At 38.4% G+C, this 20,901-nt stretch overlaps 1 protein-coding gene and 1 non-coding gene across 2 annotated transcripts in view; one reads left to right on the top strand and one right to left on the bottom strand.

Moving 5' to 3' along the window:
- FBXO43 (F-box protein 43) overlaps window positions 1–20,901 on the top strand; it is a 47,742-nt gene that overhangs the window by 9,049 nt on the left and 17,792 nt on the right. Inside the window, 1 exon segment of the mRNA XM_036263835.1 lies at window positions 2,450–2,653. Coding sequence (XP_036119728.1) covers window positions 2,450–2,653 — 204 coding nt within the window.
- Window positions 1,290–1,352, bottom strand: LOC118631905. The gene has a single exon (XR_004959908.1). It is a non-coding gene; the product is annotated as a U7 small nuclear RNA (small nuclear RNA).

Below are 20,901 nucleotides of genomic sequence, written 5' to 3'. Positions count from 1 at the left end.
TCCTTTGCCTTCTTATTCTAATATTGACTGGTTGAGTTCTACTTGAACTATTCTAATGTATCATTCACTGAAACAAAAATTATGAAACAAAGTTGTGTAGGTGGTTTTTCTCATACTTGTGTATCATCACTGAAATCTCCTTCTGTGTACAGATTAGAAGGCACAGACCAGCTACGTGTAGGATCTCAGTTTTATGTTTGCTTTGCAGCAGTGAGAATGAACATTACAATTGGAATACTACATCTTTCCCATTGCATTTCTAAATTTCCTGTGTTCTGCGCTGTTTTCTTTTAGTCATAGAAATGAACAACCATAACGTGACTTCATTCTCACACTTAAATGTTTTCTGGTAACACGTTGATGACTACGTTTCAGAAAATTTTGGTGTTCACAAACATTTGCCTTTAGGGATAGGACTGTTTAATTCACTTGACACCTCAGGTGTTCCATAAATATTTGTTAAATGAATGAATGTTTCTTCTGTGGCTGAAATTTGCTTCAACAATCTATTTCTATTCAATATTGGTAAATGCACAATCATTGCGTTTAGCAACTTCATTGAAATTTTAGAGTGCCATTGTGTCATGTGCTTGTGGCCTAGGCTGCAAACCATTTATTTATTTATTTTTAGTTATTAAAATATTGTTATTTATTTTAATCCTTATCCAAGGATATTTTTACATTTTATCTTCAGACAGAGTGGGAGGGAAAAAGAGAGAGAGAGAAAAAAAAAACATCGATGTGAGAGAGACACATCGAATGGCTGCCTCCTGCATGACCCCAACCAGGGCCAGGGACCAACCGCAACCGAGGTACATGCTCTTGACTGAAATTGAACCTGGGACTCTTTGGTCCACAGGCCGATGCTCTAACCACTGAGCCAAACCGACCAGGGCAGGCTGCAAATCATTTATACAAATGTAATGTAGAGATGTATTGAGTCCTTGAGAAAGTTCAACTGTATTTATTCTAATTTCTGAAAATCAATATTCATCCATTACACTTATGCATATATTGTTAAACTGTTAATCGTGTAATTGATCACACCAGCTAACCTCATTTCCTATATTTATCCTACCATAATTTCTCATGTTTTAGGTCTCCCCATTGCTAGGAGCCAATAGTGGCTGAGAGAAACTATAAAGGGAGAGGAAACAAATTATAGTAGGACACATGTGGAAATGTACCTGAAGTTAGTTTTCCTTCCTTCCTTCCTTCCTTCCTTCCTTCCTTCCTTCCTTCCTTCCTTCCTTCCTTCCTTCCTTCCTTCCTTCCTTCCTTCTTTAATTTTAGGCCTTCCGGTAAAAACCGGAAGACCTACTAGACAAATTCAAAAAGAGCTGTAAGCACTCGAAGTTCATTTTATTTTGATCATTGGTTAAGAATGCCAAGTTGTTTAAAAAAAAATACTTTTTTTTGTAATTACCAACTTCGACAAAATAGAAGGCTGTAAGGATTGTTCATTGAAAATATTTCTTGGCTGAATATTTGAGTCCTGTGGAAATCCAGTTTAGATAAGAATGATTTCTTTTTCTCTTTTAAAAATATCAAAGCTGTTTAAAATTTAATGGTAAAAACCGCCCTGGCCGGTTTGACTCAGTGGTTAGAGCGTTGGCCTGCGGTCCAGAGAGACCCGGGTTCAGTTCCCGCTAAGGGCGCGTACCTCGGTTGCAATTTGTCCCCGGCCCTGGTCGGTCGCGGGTGGGAACCACTCGATGTGATCCTTTCGCATCGATGTTTCTCTCTCTCTCTCTGTTCCTCTCTCTCCCTCCCACTCTACCTGAACAGAAAATGGAAAAATGTCCTCGGGTGAGAATAAAATTTAATGGTAAAAATGAATGAAGTATTTATAAGTATTGCAAAAAACAGCCAAACAAATTGAGTCTCATGGTCTAACCAGCCCCATAATTCTTTTGATATGTGGCAAAGGTAAGAAACCTGCAAAGAATTTCATGATATACCATAGCAAACTTTTAAAAGGATTTATCCCTTCTGAGATGTTGGCTTAAAACAGGTTGGCAAACTCCAGTCTATTGGTCAAATCCTGTCTATCACCTGCATTTTAAAATTAAGTTTTATAGGAAGTCGGCACTGCTCTTTCATTTACGTGTCTTTGCAGCAGCTTTTGCTAAACCGGCAGCTGAGTAGCTGCAACTGTCTGGCCTGAGAAGTGTAAAATATAAGCTGTCTGGCTCTTTTCAGAAAAAGTCTGCCAACCCATGCCTTAAACAGAAAAATAACTAATTTAACATTTATTTTAATATTTTAATTATATATTTCTTTGACTTTTAAATGTTAGATGAGAGAAAAACATTCTCTAAAAAGGAATGGTGTAGGGAGAAAATTCTAGTGGTGTAACACCATGTCCAAACATTTAAATACATGTGTGTCCAAAAGCTATCCTAGAACTTTTGATGACAGTATTGACCCCTCTTGTCTTTTACCACAGCAGGCCGTATTAAGTGTTCAGGATGCTGCTACTCGGCTGCACCTTTTAAATCGATCAGCTTTAAGATCTGTACAAGCTCAGGCTAGAACACCAAGTTCTCAGAAAGAACCAGTCTTAACATTTTCTCCTTGGGGAGAACTTTTGACACCTATAGCAAGTTCTTCAGTTACTCACTCACGTAGTAAACAAGAAGAATATGTTAAGGTGAGTATTATGTTATTAGAACTAAATATTTACGTAGTTTGAAAGTGATTCTGTATATGAAACTGGAAGATTTAGTATGTATACTTTTACTGCAGGTTGCCAAAACACTTTTTATTGATGAAGCATTAAAACCTTGCCCAAGGTGCCAATCCCCTGCTAAGTACCAGCCATATAAGAAAAGGGGACTGTGTAGCCGCACAGCCTGTGGTTTTGACTTTTGTGTGTTATGTTTGTGTGCTTATCATGGGTCTGAAGAATGTAGTAGAGGAGCAGCAAAGCCAAGAAATAGAAAAGATGCTCTTCCAGGAAGTGCCCAGAGTAAGCGGAATTTAAAACGCCTCTAAAACACCTCTAAAGAGACTTTAAATATAAAAGAAGCATTCCCCCAAGCAATGTTTAGTCTGACTGGAAATTATGGCTATTTTGAAAGCATGCAAATTTTCCCCTTAATGACAGATGATGATTTATTTCCTATTTTGTGTATATTATAATCCATGTCATTGTATATATTCTTTAAGGTGGTGAGTTTTGAAACAACATTTTACTATGTCGCTTTTACCCATTTTAATAACTTAGTGTTTTTAAATAAAGAATTTTTATTGTTATATGTAGGTATTTAACTGTTTCATGTAATATTTTAAGTGCATTCATCACCATGTGTCAAATGTTCTTCAATTTGAAAAATAGTTTTCCAAATAATATTACAAATTTTGACCTTGAAGTAGATGGTTTTATAGATTTGGAAAATGTGTATTTGACTGAAATGAAATATAAATAAAATGTTTTCAGAAGTTCTATTGAATTTATAATTTCAAGCTTTCTCTTAATTTGGTGAGTGTCATATTTGGGTAGACTTCTGTTAAATAAAATTTATTTAATATTGATAACTAAGAAGACATAAAAAGTAAATTATTAGACATATATGATTAATCACAATGGGAATATTAGTCAGTTAATAAACCCTTGTAAGTCACACATTTCATATAATTACTGTTTTGGTTGTTAATCCTCACCTTGAGGATATCTTTTCATTCATTTTTAGAGAGAGTAGAAGGGAAGGAAGGAGAGAGAGAGAGAAACATTGATGTGTGATAGACACACATCAGTTGGTTGCCTCCCAAATGCACCCTGACTGGGGCTAGGGATTGAACCTGCAAACCCAGGTATGTGCCCTTGACTGACAATCAAACCCATGACCCTTTGGTGTGTGGCTCAATACTCTAACCACTGACCCACACTGGCCAGGGCCATATAAATACTTTTTAAAATTCCAAAACCATAATCACAGGTTTAATTCTAGCCTGGGTAACAAATTTGGGCTGGTTGGAAAAGATAAGGTTTTTTAAATAAGAAAATTTATTAAATTGCTTATAATGTACCTGTTTCCAAAAGTTATTTGAGGTTGCATGTTTATTAATAGAACAGCAGTAAGAAAGAAATACATTTATTTTTATTTCAATTTCCTTTATTATTTATTTTTATTGGGGTGACATTCATTATAGGATCATATAGGTTTCAAGTGTACATTCTTTGATACATGATGTGTATATTGCACTGTGTGCCCACCACCCAAAGTCAAATCATCTTCCATCACCATATATTTGGCCCCTTTAACTCTTTACTATCCTCCATGCCCCCTTCCCTCTGGCAACCATCACACTGTTGTCTGTGTCTATGAATTTTTGTTTTATACACCATCTGTGAGTGAAATTGTATGGTTCTTAACTTTTTCTGTCTGATTATTTAGCATAGTATTCTCAAGGTCCATCCATGTTGTTGCAAATGGCAGTATTTCATCTTTTCTTATGGCTGAGTAGTATTCCATTGTGTATAGGTACCACATCTTCTTTATCCAATCCTCTATCACAGGACACTTTGGTTGTTTCCATTATTCATTATTTTAATAAGACCATTTAAAAGTGTGAATTAGGTACAGATCTATTTGGAAAAATCCGCCTTAAATTTTTTTTAAATTGATTTTTAGAGAGAGAGGAAGGGAGAGAGAGAGATGGAAACATTGATGAGAGAGATACATCAATTGGTTGCCTCTTGCACGACCCTGACTGGGGTTGGGGATGAACCGCAATCAGGGTACATGCCCCTTGGCCAGAATCAAACCGGGGACTCTTTGATTTGTGGACTGATACTCTAACCACTGAGCCAAACTGGCCAGGGCCTTACATTTTAACTCACTAAAATTTTTTGGTTAACTACTAAATATTAAATTTTGTTTATATCTTTTCTAATTTCACAGAGAATTTTTGGAGGCTAAGCATAAATAAGAATAAATCATTAGTTGTATTCAATATGGTACACAAGTTCATAAATTTTACACCACATTTTCTGATTTATTTTATTCTAACCAAGTTTAGTTCTCAATATCTATATAATTCTCAGAGATATTTTCCATATCAGGATCAACCTACTTATTAATGTTGTTCAATTAAGACTTCACTTTTTTCCTCCACCAGAGAAGTTTCTTTGTTTTTAGGAAAGTTATTCCCAGTCTTGATTTTCTTATTTTATGAAATCAACTCTTTGATTTAATTCAAACCACATACTTATCATTGACCTCTCTTTCTATGTCTCAGATCAAATCATCACTTCTTCTGTCATATGGACATTTTTGCTATTTTATGCTCTAGATTTCTGCCTGGCCTAAATGCCTTTCCAAAAGTGACTTTTTAGGTCTTAAAAAAATTACAGATTCAGTTATGTATTTTTTTAATGAAATGCAAGATTGTCTATATAGTTTTATTATTATTTTAAAATGTTTTTATTGATGTTTTAGAGACAGAGGAAGAGAGAGAGATATAGAAACATCAATGTGAGAGAGCTACATCAATTGGTTGCCTCCTGTATGCCCCCCCACTGGGGATCGGGCCCACAACCTGGGCTTGTGCCCTGACCGGGAATCGAACCAGGACCTCTCAGTCCATGGGATGATGCTCAACCCACTGAGCCACACCAGCTAGGCCTATAGAGTTTTAAATGTTTACATTTCCCAATATCTTATGAGTTTTTATCATTTTATTACAGAATAATGGAAAAGGTAAGACAGGTGTTTCTTTTACCTCTTTACACATGAAATTGTCAGTAGTAAGTATAGGAATCTGGAGTCCTACCTTGAGGAACTTTGTTATTTTCTTACGTTTTGCCATCACACTGCCCTCTCAGAGTGATCATGTTTGTTATCTTGTTGTTACCCAGTCTATTAGGATGTAATATTTTATTTCATTCTGGTGGTAAAAACGTTTATTTTTACCTCATTTAGTTTTAGAAATCAGTAATCTACATGTGCCCCTCCTTCCATACACGCACTGTTATCACTGGAAGTTCAAATTAGGATTTGAGTATTATGATTAAGTAGTTATGGGTGAAATAGTATAAGGACAGAATACCACACATTTTAATGATGGTATAATAAACCTTTCTGAGAAAAAAGGTTAGAAGAATAATTCAAAAGATAAGCCTCTTATTGGTAGATTTTATATTTGTATGGGGTCAAGAGGTAAGTAGGTTGACTGGAAGAAAATCATACAGTATTCACAAACCACTTTGTTAAACAAAGGCTCAGCTATCCAGAAAACAATCAACATTATCCTAATTATTGTAAATTACTGTGTATCACAGTATCTGACTGGAGAAGTTACCCTAGCTGTGTGCTCCCATAGCATCATGTCCCCCTCTGTCATGCACTTAGTTTACTTTATTTATTTATTTATTTATTTATTTATTTATTTATTTAATATGTTTCTCCTTTTCTCCCCATTGACACCCCCCTCCCAATCCTGCCGCACCCCCCCCCCCCCCACCTCCCAGCATTGTTGTCTATGTCCATGGTTAGTTTACTTTATTTAAATCGCTTGTTTAGGCCCTGTCCAGGTAGTTCAGTGGGTATAGTGCTGTCCCAATACACCATGGTTGTGGATGTGATCCCTGGTCAGAGCACATATAAGAACCAACAAATGAATGCATAAATGAGTGGAACAACAAATCTCTCTTTTTCCCTCCCTCCCTTGCTCCCTCTCTCCCATCTCTCTAAAAAATAAATCAATAAAAATGTTTTAAATTGCTTGTTTAGTTTTCTTTCCCCATAAGATACAAACTCTGTGAAGGCCTGGACTCTATCATGTTTAATTTAAACACTGCTGCATCGCTTATACCTAGCCTAGGGTCAGGGAAACAGAAGGTGCTCAATAAGTATTTATTGAATGAGTAGATATTGTTAGTGCTACTAGTAGTTTCTATCCAAGTAAACCATTTTACTTCTCTCCTAATAATTTGTTAATTTCTTGGTGTTGAAGTGATTAGTGCTTCATTAAACAAAAACGTGGGATCTATATGATTTCTTAAATTCCTTTTAACATATAACCCATGGATTTGTTTTGTTTACTCATTATTTTAACTGAGTTTTCTATGAGGGACTAGTTAGAATATAATGGAAGGAGTGCTGGTCTAGGAGTCAAAAAGCCAATTAGTATCCCGAACTACTTACTAGCTGTGCTGTTCTGCCAAGTCCCTTATTGATTTTGAGCCTATTTTTATCTACAAAAAAGATAAATGAAAAGAAATGATGTGTTGTGAAATCATTCTTGAAACTCTAAGTGGTACACCAATCTGTGCTGGTACACATTTGGTTGCATGTGTATAGAATAAAATGAAATAGCATCTGTGGGCCATGTCTTAAATGGGAGATTGTTTTGCCATTTAAGAAAAGTCTATTGGTATATGCCGGGGGGTGGGGGGGGGGGTGGATAATTCTAATTTAGAACAGTTCTGTCTGAATAGAGCAGTTCCTTAGCTCCTGAGTGACTTAAACAACTTCATCATTAAAACACTAAATGAAGTGCATGAATATACTATTATCTGAGAGCTCGGTTTAAGAGAAAGGTCACTGTTCCAGTCCCAATGTGTTTGTAATCTAAACAAACAAGGTATGAAAACAAGATTAATACTACTATATTCTAGTAATTACTACATTCTTACATTTTGATTATTGAGAGAGAATAATAAGGAAAAGTTCACAAAACATTTACTGATGGTTTACTCTGTGTTCTCCAGAAGATTCCAAAACAAGAGGGATGATTAAATCTGGCAGCTTATTTTTGTATTTTGTTTCACTCCTTAATAAGGACATAAGGAAAAGAATGAGTGTTAATTCTGGGGAAACCCAGAATTATAATGCTTTGCCTTCTACTGACATAGGATAATAAGTTATTTCCCCCGCTATGGTCTGTATCTTTGACAGCCTTGTTAGCTAATGGGCAGGAATAGTCTTTCTATTTGCTTCTATTTGTTTCCAGCAAGGGCAGGTATTTCCTGTTTCTGACCCTGTTGTTTGGGGGAAATGGCAAGAAACTCGTAATAAGTAATATAAAAAGAAACAATACTTTAAGAATTATCTAATCATTTTACATCAGCATTTTTATGTGTACAAATATGGATGCTTACATTTATCCCAGCTATTTTAATATTTAATAAAGTATTGTTATGGAATCCTTAGCTGTTGAGAAAACATTTTTGATACTTGGTACCATGTAAAGCTCAGTTTTCCCATTATGTTTGCTTAATTTATGACAAAGGCAAAATTGTCAGAAACTTATGACACAAAAATTTACTGAACATCTTCAGCATTTAATTTCTTATGTTCCTTGTTTGAATTAAGTTATTGATATGGTTTTATTTTTTTATTTTTCTTTATTGATTTTAGAGGGAGAGGAAAATAGAAACATTGATGAGAGAGAACATCTATCAACTGCCTCCTGCACACCCCCTATTGGGGATCAGCCCTCAGCCTGGGCATGTGCCCTGACCAGGAATCAAACCAGCAACCTCCTGGTTTAGGGGGTCCGATGCTCAACCGTTGAGCCACAAAAGCCAGGTTATATGGCTTTGCTTTAAATTGTGCCTCTCAAAAATAGTGTAATATAGCCCTGGCCAGTTTGGGTCAGTGGTTAGAGTGTCGGCCTGCAGTCCTGAGAGACCCGGGTTCGGTTTGCACTAAGGGCGCGTACCTCGGTTGCAGTTTGTCCCCAGCCCTGGTCAGTTGTGCGGGTGAAAGCCACTCGATGTGTCCCTTTCACATCGATGTTTCTCTCTCTCTCTCTTTTCCTCTCTCTCTCTCCCACTCTACCTGAACAAAAAATGGAAAAATGTCCTCGGGTGAGGATAAAAAAAAAAGAAAAAAAAATAGTGTAATATAGAAAATGCTTTAAATATCTTAAAAGACAGAAATACCGATTACTGTTTCTGTGTGGAGGGTAAATAAATCAAAGTTCACACTAAATATTCCACAAGGGGGCACCAAAGACTTATTCATTGTGATTTTGGCTCTCCAAAAAAGTAAATTTAGCCTTTGTATATTTGACATTGATGTACTGTTACATTGCCAGATAGGGGAAATGTTCCTTGACTTAATTTTTAAAGTGTATATAGAATAAATTTTGGTAATAGTTATTACTCAGAGTTGCTAATTAAAATATTTTAGCTGGCTTGCAAGAGTGCAGTTTTCTGGGATGACTTTTAACAGAACACCTTGTTGGCGGCTGGGTCTGTGTCTTAGCCACCTGTGTTTACTTGCCCAGCGGCTCTGCCCTCCTGGCTCCCTCACCAGGGACCCTGGAGCCAGAGGAGTAGGAGGTACAGTCGAAGTGTGGAGGTGAGTGCTGGTTAGGAATGGTGTTGGCACACTACCAGCTATTTCCCACCAGTATTCTCATTTTTGCAGAAAGGTGGTGCTTGGTTCAGGTCCTAATCACATCCTGCCTAGTTCTGTACACGCTTCTTTTTGCTTCCACTTTCTCCCCATATGAATCTGTCCTAAATATCCATTGCCAGGTTATTTGTACTAAAATGTGGCTCCAATTACGTCGCTTCCTATTAAAAATGTAGCAGAATTTAGGATCTCCTAATGGTCCTAACTTTCTAGCAGTTGCTCCCATCGTTCCATTCTGTGCACTTGTTCCAGCCAAACTGGACTCTACTGTTGTCTAACCTCCCCTGTGCTTTCTCCAATTTCCTCTCTCTCTTGCCATACTAACTCCCATTAAATCCAGCTAATCCTTAGTTTCTTTCCATTTTCTGATCTCTCCAACAAGATGAAATGTTGACCTTCTTTGAATCTAGTGTTTGTTTACACCTTTTTGTGGTATTTCTGGCATACTTTATTTGTATTAAGTTCTTTGCCTGTTTCCCACCATTAGAAAGTCCCTCAACAGCAGAATTGTTTTACTCAGCTTTCTCCTTTCATTAGCTGAGTGTCTTGTGCATGATGGATGATGCAGCAGGTATTAAGTGGATTGCTGAATTAATAGTGATTGTCACAGCAGAACAATGAATCATGATACTATGATGAATGAGGATTAAGATGTATTTATGTATATGTGTATACACATATGTGTTAGGTGTTTAGGGGCAGAGGATATTGAGATTTAGGAGTGAAGTATGCATTAATTTATGAGTAAGTGGTATATAACTGCAGCAGAAAGTAAACAATATGACACATTTTTATGTGCTAGGGTGGCAAAGATATTTATATTTTGGGGGTCGATACTCAAAAGAGTGAAATATGTGCCCTGGCTGGTTATGCTCAGTGGTTAGAGCATTGGCCAGCAGACCAGAGAGTTACAGGTTCGGTTCCCGCTAAGGGCACGTACCTCTCAGTTGCTGTTTGTTCCCGGCCCCAGTTGGGGTCATGTGCGTGGCAACCACTCGATGTGTCTCTCTCACACTGATGTTTCTCTCTCTCTCCCTCTCGCTCTATCTGAAGATAAATGCAGAAGTGTCCTTGGCTGAGGATAAAAAAAAAAAGTGAAATATGTGTTTAAGACATAATACTTATATGACATTAAAGAAAGAAAAGTCATTTTCTTTTTCCCCAGCTTTTTTGAGATATAATTGGCATATAACATTGTGTAAGTTTAAGGAGTACAAAATGTTGACTTAATATACATATATATTGCAAAATGACTGCCACCATTGAATTAAGTAACACCTCCAGCCTATCACATAGTTACGATTTCTTTGTGTGTGTGGTGAGAACTTTGAAGCTACTCTCTTAGCAACTTTCCAGTTTATAATACAGTATTATTAGCTATAATTATCATGCTGTATATTAGATCCCCAGAACTTGTTAATCTGATAACTGGAGGTAATTTTATTTCTTGAATAATTTTATGCCTTTTGATAAATGTTAATAGCTTGAAGCTTATTTGGGTGTTATCAGAAAAAAACTGAATAATCTATATAAAATAGATATTTTTATAATGATGAAGTCATGGGTAAAGAAATAAATTATGACTGGGTGATCCTACTAAAGTACAAATCTGAGCCCTGGCCGGTTTGGGTCAGCGGTTAGAGCGTTGGCCTGCGGTCCAAGGAGACCTGGGTTCGGTTCCCGCTAAGGGCATGTACCTCGATTGTAGTTTGTCCCCGGCCCTGGTTGGTTCATGTGGGCGGCAACCACTCGATGTGTCCCTTTCACAATGATGTTTCTCTCTCTCTCTCTCTTGCTCTCTCTCCCTCCCACTCTATCTGAACAAAAAATGAAAAAATGTCTTCGGGTGAGGATAAAAAAAATAATAATAAAGTACAAATCTGAGAGTGTCTCTCCGTAGTTTAGAATCTTAATTGAATTGCTGACTTAATCATTGGTTGTCATATGATATAAATGTTATCCAAATCTCAACTTTCTTTTTAGGTGGTATTAGAGGGAACTTCAAATATAGTTGTTAGCTTTCAAAAGAGCTAGAATTGAGATACCACCCCCTTCACACTCCCTTCACCCCACCTGCAATGACTGTTTGCCGATGCTGCTTTCTCCCTCAGATTATCATTCTCTCTTTCCCATTGCCTCCCTCCTACTTGTCTTGTAAGACTCTGCTCAGTGGACATGGAGGCTTATCACCCTCCCCCACCCTTAGGCTGGTTAGATAACTCTCAGAGCATTTATCAGAACTTTTATGTTTTCCTCAGTAGACAGTGAATTCTTCTGTCCTGTGTCTGTGTCCCCAGTTCTTAGTCTAGTGACTAAGCACTGAACAAAATTCAGTGTTTGACCAAAGTGTTCCCAGCCACCTCCGCTAGGGCTAGTCTGGTCAGGTGTACATGAGGTGCTGAGGGGGCAGAGAGAGGAAGCTCTGTGTCATTATTAAAAATGAGTTATCAAGCTGTTGACATAAAAGGTCTCTTTTTTTTTTCTTACTCTCCGCTACCAAGGAAATGTCCACTGCAGCCTCTGTCCTTATACAGAGGATAATTTACATTCATTTTCAAGTGACTTTGTAAGTGTCCTTGAATTATTTCATGAGGACTGTAAATATTCCAAAGGCAGGGGCTGTTTTTTCTCACCTCTCTAGTGTCCTGGTCGACTGTACTCACACAGAAACACAGTAAGTGTTGACTGAAAGGGCTGTGGAATCCTGAGACAGTGACTCTAAATTAAAATATTTATAGATCTTTATTGTTGGTGGCTAATTTTTCATTTGGCCAGGAAGTGAACTATGTATCTTCTAAAAAAAATTTTTTTATTAATTTATTTTTGTTACAGATGTTTCTCCTTTTTCCCCCATTGACACCCTCCTCCCGAACCCCTCTCCCTGCTGCCGCTCTGTCCCCAGCATTGTTGTCTATGTCCATGGTTATGCATATATGCATATAAGTTCTGTGGTTTATTTCTTCCTGACTCCCCGACCCCCTCTTCTGAGGTTTGTTAGTCTGTACCCTACTTCTATGTCTCTGGGTCTATTTTGTTTATCAGTTTGTTTTGTTCATTATATTGCACAAATAAGTGAGATCATGTGATATTTGTCTTTTCTCTGATTGGTTTGTTTTGCTTAGGATAATACTCTCCAGGTCCCTTCATGTTGTCGCAAAGGATAAGAGATCTTTCTTTCTTACAGCTGCAAAGTACTCCATTGTGTATATGTACCACTGCGTTTTTATCCATTCATCTACTGATGGGCACTTGGGCTGTTTCCAGATCTTAGCTATTGTAAATAGTGCTGCTATGAACATGGGGGTACATATATTCTTTCTGATTGGTGTTTCAGGCTTCTTAGGGTATATTCCTAGAAGTGGGATCACTGGGTCAAATGGAAGTTCAATTTTTAATTTTTTGAGGAAACACCATACTGTTTTCCATAGTGGCTGCACCAGTCTGCATTCCCACCAGCAGTGTACTAGAGTCCCCTTTTCTCCACACCCTCGCCAGCACTTGTTGTTGAACTATGTATCTTGCAGACATACTCTCATTATATTAATAGCAAAGCTATGAGGGTAGTACCATTATTATCTGCATTTTTTTCCCAGATAAGGTTTAGAGGAGCTTAAAAATATGTTTGTACCACACTAGTGAATTTAGGGTTGGGGTTAAAACAGTGGCTGTTTGACTCCAGTCTTGGCTTCCTGCTTGCTCCCACACCTGAGTAGTACCTCTCTCCCACCGCAGCGAAGCTGGGGGTCCACTGCTCCCTGCTTTACTGGAGTCACTTGCTTGCCGTTGGTTTGGCTTCAGGTATGGAGATGGAAATTCAAACTGTTGGACCTTTTTCTTACCACTGATACCTAACTGAGAGATTAATTGAAAAGATCTAATGTTCTTTTATAACTTTTATAAAAAGTATTTTTTTTAGAGCAGTTTTAAGTTCACCATAAAATTAAGAGGAAGGTACAGAGATTTCCCGTATACTCCCTGTCCCCACACACGCACAGCCTCCCCCATTATCAACATCTCCACCAGAGTGGTACATTTGTTTCAATTGACGACCCTACATTGACACATCACAGTCACCCAAAGTCTGTAGTTTATACCTTGGTGGTGTACAGTTTGGACAAACGTATAATGATGTGTATCTACTATTATAGTATCATACTGAGTAGTGTCACTGCCCTAAACATCTGTGCTCTGCCTGGTTATCCCTTCCCCTACCCAAACCCTGGCAACAACTGATTTTTTCCCCGTCTCCTTAGTTTTGCCTTTCTAGGATGTCATATAGTTGGAATCAAACAGTATATAGCTTTTCTCAGGTTGGCTTTTTACTTAGTAATATGCATTTTAGTTTTCTCCAGTCTTTTTATTGCTTGATAGCTCATTGTTTTTAGTGCTGAATAATTTTCCACTGTCTGGGTATACCACAGTTTATACATTCACCTACTGAAGTACATCTTGGTTGCTTCCAAGTTTTGGCAATTATGAATAAAGCTGCTATAAACGTTTATGTGGGAGTTTTTGTGTGGACATACATTTTCAACTCCTTTGGGTAAACATCAAGGAGCACGACTGTTGGATTGTATGGTAAGAGTATGTTTATCTTTGTAAGAAACCACCAAACTGTCTTCCAAAGTGGCTGCACCATTTCACATTCCCACCAGCAGTGAATGAGAGTTCCTGTTGCCCCACTTTCTTGTCAGCATTTGGTGGTGTCAGTGTTCTGGATTTTGGCCATTCTCATAGGTGTGTAGTGGTGTCTCTGTTGTTTTATAGTTTTCAATATCTTTATTTTTTTCATAAAATATAGTTTATTTAACACATTTATTGAGTATTTACTCTATCATATACCAGACTTTGTTTACCTGCTGGGGCTACAGGAGAGACCAACACAAGTCAAAAAACCCCTTAAAGTGGGGAAGGAGAAGAAGAAAAAAGAAGAAGGAGAAAAAGAATATATCCTCCACCTGTACAAATTACAACGTCCTAGAGCAATTTTAGAGTTTTAAAACAAACTAGGGTAGGGTTAAAAATTGAATTATCTCATTAGTTTGTGCAAGAAACAAAGTAATGTAATGGAATATATTGACAATTGGAATAAATCTAAACCAGCAGGTCCAGATGGTAGTTATCTTGGATTAGTTAAGAAATTGCCTAATGAATGTATTAAATTAATTATGCTTCTTCAAAAAATTATGAACTGTAAAGTTAGGAAATAGAAAAGAAATGCTGTTTTCTAGTTAAATGTGATACGGATATGTGTAGTTGTTATGCAATTCAGAATAAGATATGTCATTTTACAAAAAGGAAAGATAATCAATAGTTATCAAAAAGAAAATTGAAATAAGCAATATGTAAATTTTATAACCTGTGTTTCTGATCTCGCCACAATGGCAGCTCTTTTAGGGATTGGAATGGAGAATGGTAACTCATTATTAGATGTTGAGTTGCCATCTAGCCCCTAGGAAAAACGTTCTGCTGCTTGTCTTATTATTCTGATTCATGTATAAAAATTAAAAATATAACTGAGCTATATATGGAAATAAATGAAAACAACTCAAGTGAGAAGAAGCAAAGATATTCAGAGCTTGATATATAGGAAGGGAGTCAGCCACCACCACTTGCATTTGGCAGAAACTCAAAGGCAGGCAAAAGATCAGGAAAGCTGCATACTGGGAAAAGAGGAAGACTTCAGGTATGCTCCGATTGGAGGGTGTTCTCCTGGCGAAGCTGGGAGCCGACTAACTAGAATCTAGTGGGCATCCTTCATAATTGGTTTGGACAGCATATATGACTTTCTGTGGTTGGTTCTGAGTTGAAACTGGGGACAAAAATAGGTAGTTACTGATCAAATCTTTACCATTCTGGGCTTATTGCTGCAGAGGCTGTAGTTTGGTTTCCAAGGCTGATTGCTACAGAAGTTATGAGTCAGGGTTCTGTTGTCAAATGTGGTCTGGCCATTGTCCATTTGTATTCAGACTTTTAGCCATATAAAATATTCCATTAGCATCATAAATTAAAATCACAGTGATAAGATGAATTTCAGCCTTTAGTGTTGCTATTACTGTTTACACTCAGAAAGGTTTAGAACTAGGCTTAAGTTGTACCCTACCACACCAAACCCAAGGAAGGACTGGTACATTTATTTATTTATTTATTTATTTATTTATTTATTTATTTAATAATCCTCACCCAAGGATATTTTTCCATTGATTTTTAGATAGAGTAGGAGGGAGGGAGGAAGGGAGGGAGAAACATTGATGTGATAAAGACACATTGATTTTTTGCCTCCTGCATGACCCCGACTGGGACTGGAGATTGAACCTGCAACCAAGGTATGTACCCTGGACTGGAATCAAACCCATGACTCTCCAGTCCACAGGCCAACACTCCAACTGCTAAGCCAAACTGGCCAGGGTAGGACTGGTACTTTTAAATGAGTAAACAGGTAGGATGCCTGAAGTGTTGCTCTTGGTTGTCAAGGATATATATATTAGCCAGTCTCTCCAGCAGTATTTGGGGGTCATTAAATAAATTCCTGCAGCTTCTTGCCCTAAGCAGGCTACATAGAGTAGCCTTAATGTAAATTAATCTTTGCAATTCAGGTCAGCTTTTGTGACACTTGCTTTTGGGCTCATATTTGAAACCTGATAATTTTTCTTTGCCCACAGCAGCTTAACATGTATGGTATCACTTCTGTTTTCTTCCATGGTTATGTTGGTTTCTCATTATATCACAGATTTAGTTGTCAGGGAGACTGACTGAGATGTTCTCCAAAGTTCCCCAAATTAAATTGCAGGTCTACTACAAAGTCAGTATTTAAGTAAGACCACTTCAAAAACATCCTTCAAATGTGCTTACAATATGTCCCTAATCAAAAGTGAATAAACAGCCCTGGCCAGTTTGGCTCAGTGGTTGGAGCGTCGGCCTGCAGTACAGAGAGACCCGGGTTCGGTTCCCGCTAGGGGCACGTACCTCGGTTGCAGTTTGTCCCCGGCCCTGGTTGGTCGTGCGGGTGGCAGCCACTCGATGTGTCCCTTCACATCGATGTTTCTCTCTCTCTCTCTTCCTCTCTCTCCCTCCCGCTCTATCTGAACAAAAAATGGAAAAATGTCCTCGGGTGAGGATTAAAAAAAAAAAAAAAGTGAATAAACAATAAGTTAATTCCATTTATGTAGATATATTTCCCATTATAAACTTTTGGTTTCAAACTGCATTGGTTTTCAATGATATAGATTAGTTACAGGGAAAGGCCATTTTGGAAAAACTAGCTCATTTGGGAGACAGAGACAGAATAAAATTAGTTTAAAAGTAAAATCTAGTCATCAGGGAAATGTAAATCAAAACCACAAAGAGATAACCACACCCTGTAGGGTGGCTATAATAAAAAAGTCAGATGATAACAAGTATCAAGGAGAATGTGGTGAAATCAGAACCCTCATCCACTGCTGGTAGTAATATAAAACTGTTTGGCCAATTTGGAAAAACAATCTGGCCATTCCTTAAAAAGTCAAACACAGAGTTGCTAAACTATTTAAATTACCTTTTGACCCAGCAATTCCACTCCTAGGTATATACCCAAGATAAATGAAAACATGTGCCCACACAAAACCTTGTACATGAATGTTCATAGCAGCAGCATAATAGCCAAAAGTAGAAAAAACCCAAATGTTTATCAACTCATGAATAGATAAATTATGGTATATCCATGCAGTGGAATATTATTCAGCAATAAAAAGGACAGGGGTACTGATTAGTGCCACAACATGGATGAATCTTAAAAACATTATGTTAAGTGAAAGAAATCAGTCACAAAAGACCAACATATGGTATGATTTCATTTACATGAAGTATTCAGAATAGGCACATACGTAGATACAGAAGGTAGAGTAGTGGTTGCTGAGGAGGGGAGAATAGGAGATGATAGCTAAAGAGGTTTCTTTGAGGTGATAAAAATGGTCTAAAATGCATTCTAGTGATAGTTGCCATTCTCAATATATTAAAAACCATTGAATTGTACACTTTAAGTAGGTGAATTATATGATGTATGAACTATATCATACAATGACTCTAAAGCTATTACAAAAAAATAAAATGACCAAAATGTTAAAATAGCTTGCAACCTATGCATTTGGGTTCAAATTACAGTCCTTTTAGTTCTTATGTGATTTTTAAAAAATCTCATGAAGTTACTTTTAGAGAGAAAGGCTACATAGCATGGTTGTTAAAGAGCAAAGGCTTTGGACAAAACAGGTCTGGATAAACTTGTGGCTTCAACACTTCCAAGCTGTTTGTCTTTTGAGCAAAGTATCTCACCTTTCTGTAAGGTAGCCAGGCACCGCCGGTGGGAGGTGGGAAGAAACCGAAGAGCCAAACAGCCGAATAAGCAGAAATCAGGCTTTATTGGGTACACTCCGGGCGGGTTCACAGACTCCGGGGGTCGAGTCCGAGAAGCCGCGCCCGATGCTGGGGTCTGTGATGTTTATATCTGCACCTATGGCAGCGGGAACTTGTTGTTAGGGTTAGGTCCTGAGGGGCTACACATGGGGGCCCCTGGAATGTGAGTCTATTGTCCCGGAGCAAACAGTTCCTGGACTAGGACAGGAGAATGGGACAGGAGTTGATCTATGAGGTCAGGGCAAACAGTTCCTGAAACAGGGTGGGAGTTTAGGTTGGGTAAGCGAGGTAATGGCTGAACAGTTTGCCTGGCTCCAGTTCCCAGGCTATCGGACACTTTCTAAGTCTCAGTTTCCTAAATTGTTGAGAACAGTAATAACAATCTTTCATGGTTTTTGTTAGAGTTAAGTGTTAACCACACTTAATATTAAAGCAAACTATTGACTTCTCATTGGTATGGTATCTAAAATGAGTAACCCTCTTTGAGCAGGGCCCAGTGCAGAATGATTGTAATGGAGAAGGTATTTCAATAAATATGTACTGAGTGGTAGGCATTCAGTAGTGGGTGCTGGGCATGGAGTGGGGCATAATATAAGATGTATTTCCTTCAATCCCCACCTAGGAGTTTACTGTCTGGTGGGTGACACTGAGGGTAGAGGGTACACCTCCCTGTACAGATTATTTTAATAGTAATATGGTTTTAAGATATAAGTTTGTACAGAAATACAAAGAAGAAAGAGGAGAAGCCAATGAAAGTGACTCATGGGAAGGTATATCAGGGAAGATGACACCAAACTGAGTATTAAAGAATGAGAAAATTTAGCCTGATAAAGGCCAGAAGGGCTTCCCTGGCAGCAGAATCAGCACAAGTAAACACCTGAAGCGCCTATTCATATGCAGACTCTCAACTTTGTATCTCCCAAATTCCATGCTCCACGATCAAATACAAATTCAAAATCTTCACTTGGATGGTCAGTAGATTTAATAAAATTTCCCCCACAAGGTGGTCCACTTAGCTTTACCCATCTCCACTGATGGCAACTCCGTCCTTCTGGTTGCTCATGCTAAAATCCTTGGGGTTACTCTCAACAGCTTACTTTGTTACATTCCCTATCCAATTTGTCAGGAAATCCTCTAGGCTCTACCTTTAAAATAATATGCAGAATCTGAGTCCCTCTCAAACCTGTTACTGCTATGGGTTACTGATATGGGACTGAGCCATCATCAGCTCTTGCCTGCTTCTAGTCGTGCTTCTACTTCTACTCATCTACATTCTCTATACAGCGCCTAGAGTGATACTTTTCAAATAAAAGTAAAATCATGGTACTTCTCCATTCAAAACTCCCATGGTTCACATTTCACTCGGGGCGCACAAAGTCCTTCGTGATTTGTTTCCTTCACTTCCACATACCTTTTGGTTCTTTTCTTCTACTCTCCCTTCATTTCATTTGGCCCTCTGATGTCGTTTGGCCAAGGTAGTGGTTTATTTGTCTTTGCTTATGTAATACTGAAAAGGTAAGTGTTATGGTTCCTTGCAACACATGTCCCTATTGTCTTACTCCTTGGCTAAGCATTCACATAACTGCAGCCTCCTGGCTGAATTAGAGAACCCCACCCACCCAAAGTCCCACTGTAGGAGGCAAATGTGGAGCCACTAAAGGTTTTAAGGAGGCCAGATTTGCATTTGGGTAGATTATTTTGCTTTCAGCATGGAGGATGGATTTAAGGGGAATTCTACTGGGAGCAAAGACTGGAAGAGGGACAACTGAGGAAGTTTTTACAATAGTCCAAATGGGTGCCTGTGCTAAGGTGTGATTGTTAGTGGGGGTGGAGAGAACATTCCAGGTTCCAGAAATACTTTAAGATAGAATTGTTACTGGACAGGGCCTGGGCCTGGAGTGGGCCCCACTGGTAGTGTGTAGGTTCTTGACTCTCTGTGGGAAAGATTTCATAGCATGAGTCCAGGTGATTTTGAGAGTATTATTTATTAAAGCTGGGGGCAGTAAAACAAAGGAAGGGCGTAAGATAGAAGAAGCCAACAGGAGAGAGAAGGTCAGAGAAAAGGAGGCCTTGGAGACAGGTTCAGGTGGTAAGCCTGGGACGAGCTGCCACTGCCTGCTACTCCCCTGGTTGCAAGTCTCATGGGGTCTTTTAGAGTTTAGGAGAAAAACAGATACAAGGTGTGGGTGTGCTCTAGCAAGAGAGAGTGCACTATGGGTAGGGTATGTTTATTACAGCTGAGAGAGCTCGGCTGGTGTGGTTCAGTGGTTGAGCATCAACCCATGAATCAAGAGGTTGCTGGTTCGATTCCCTGTCAGGGCACATGCCCAGATTGTGGGTCCAGTCCCCAGTGAGGGGTATGCAGGAGGAGGCCAATCGATGTTCTCTCTCATTGATTTTTCTATCTCTCTCTCCCTTCCTTTCTCTCTAAAAATAAATAAAAGAAAAAAAATTTTTTTAAGCTGAGAGGATATTTATTAAAGCTGGGGATAGTGAAACAAAAAAAGGGCTTAGGATAGAAGAAGCACCCGGAGAGAGACTAGGTGGTGCTGCTTTTTCTCTCTGAGAAATTAGCGACAGAGAAATCAGAGAAAAAGGGGGCTCTGGAGGCAGGTTCAGGGGGTAAGCCTGGGATGAGCTGCTCCACTGGTTGGAATTCTCATGGGGACCCTTAGAAAAGAGCAAAGATCTTGTACAAGTGTGGGTGTGCTCTAGGGAGAGGCCTGTAGCTTCTTTGTCTTAAGGCTTTTTATCTCTCTGGCTGGTGAAATCTTAGGGTAGGTGTCAGAGGAGGGTCTCAACAGAATACTCATTAGCTTTCCGGGTGTGTCCTGAAATCTGTTGATTTCTCAAAATGTGTGTATAGAGGGGTTAGGGTTATTTTCTGGTTGATTTTATTATTAAAGAACATTATTGAAGAGGGACCAGGACAGAGGCTGGTCTGCCCTAGCAAGGTCTGAAATGTATAAACCATTTGCAGCTCCTAAGTGTCCTTGGTTAGGGAAGACAAAACCTTGTGATTCGTTAGCTGGCTGTAATTTGCTCAAATTGTTTGGCCTTGTTTAATCATTTTGTCTTAATTTCCCCTTATTCGACTTGTCAAAGAATTTCCCTAGCTTCTTACTATCCTGCCACAGAATTA

This window comes from Molossus molossus, unplaced genomic scaffold, assembly GCF_014108415.1.
Source record: "Molossus molossus isolate mMolMol1 unplaced genomic scaffold, mMolMol1.p scaffold_m16_p_16, whole genome shotgun sequence".
Lineage (NCBI taxonomy): Eukaryota > Metazoa > Chordata > Mammalia > Chiroptera > Molossidae > Molossus > Molossus molossus.
This window is presented reverse-complemented; position numbering and strand designations above follow the sequence as displayed.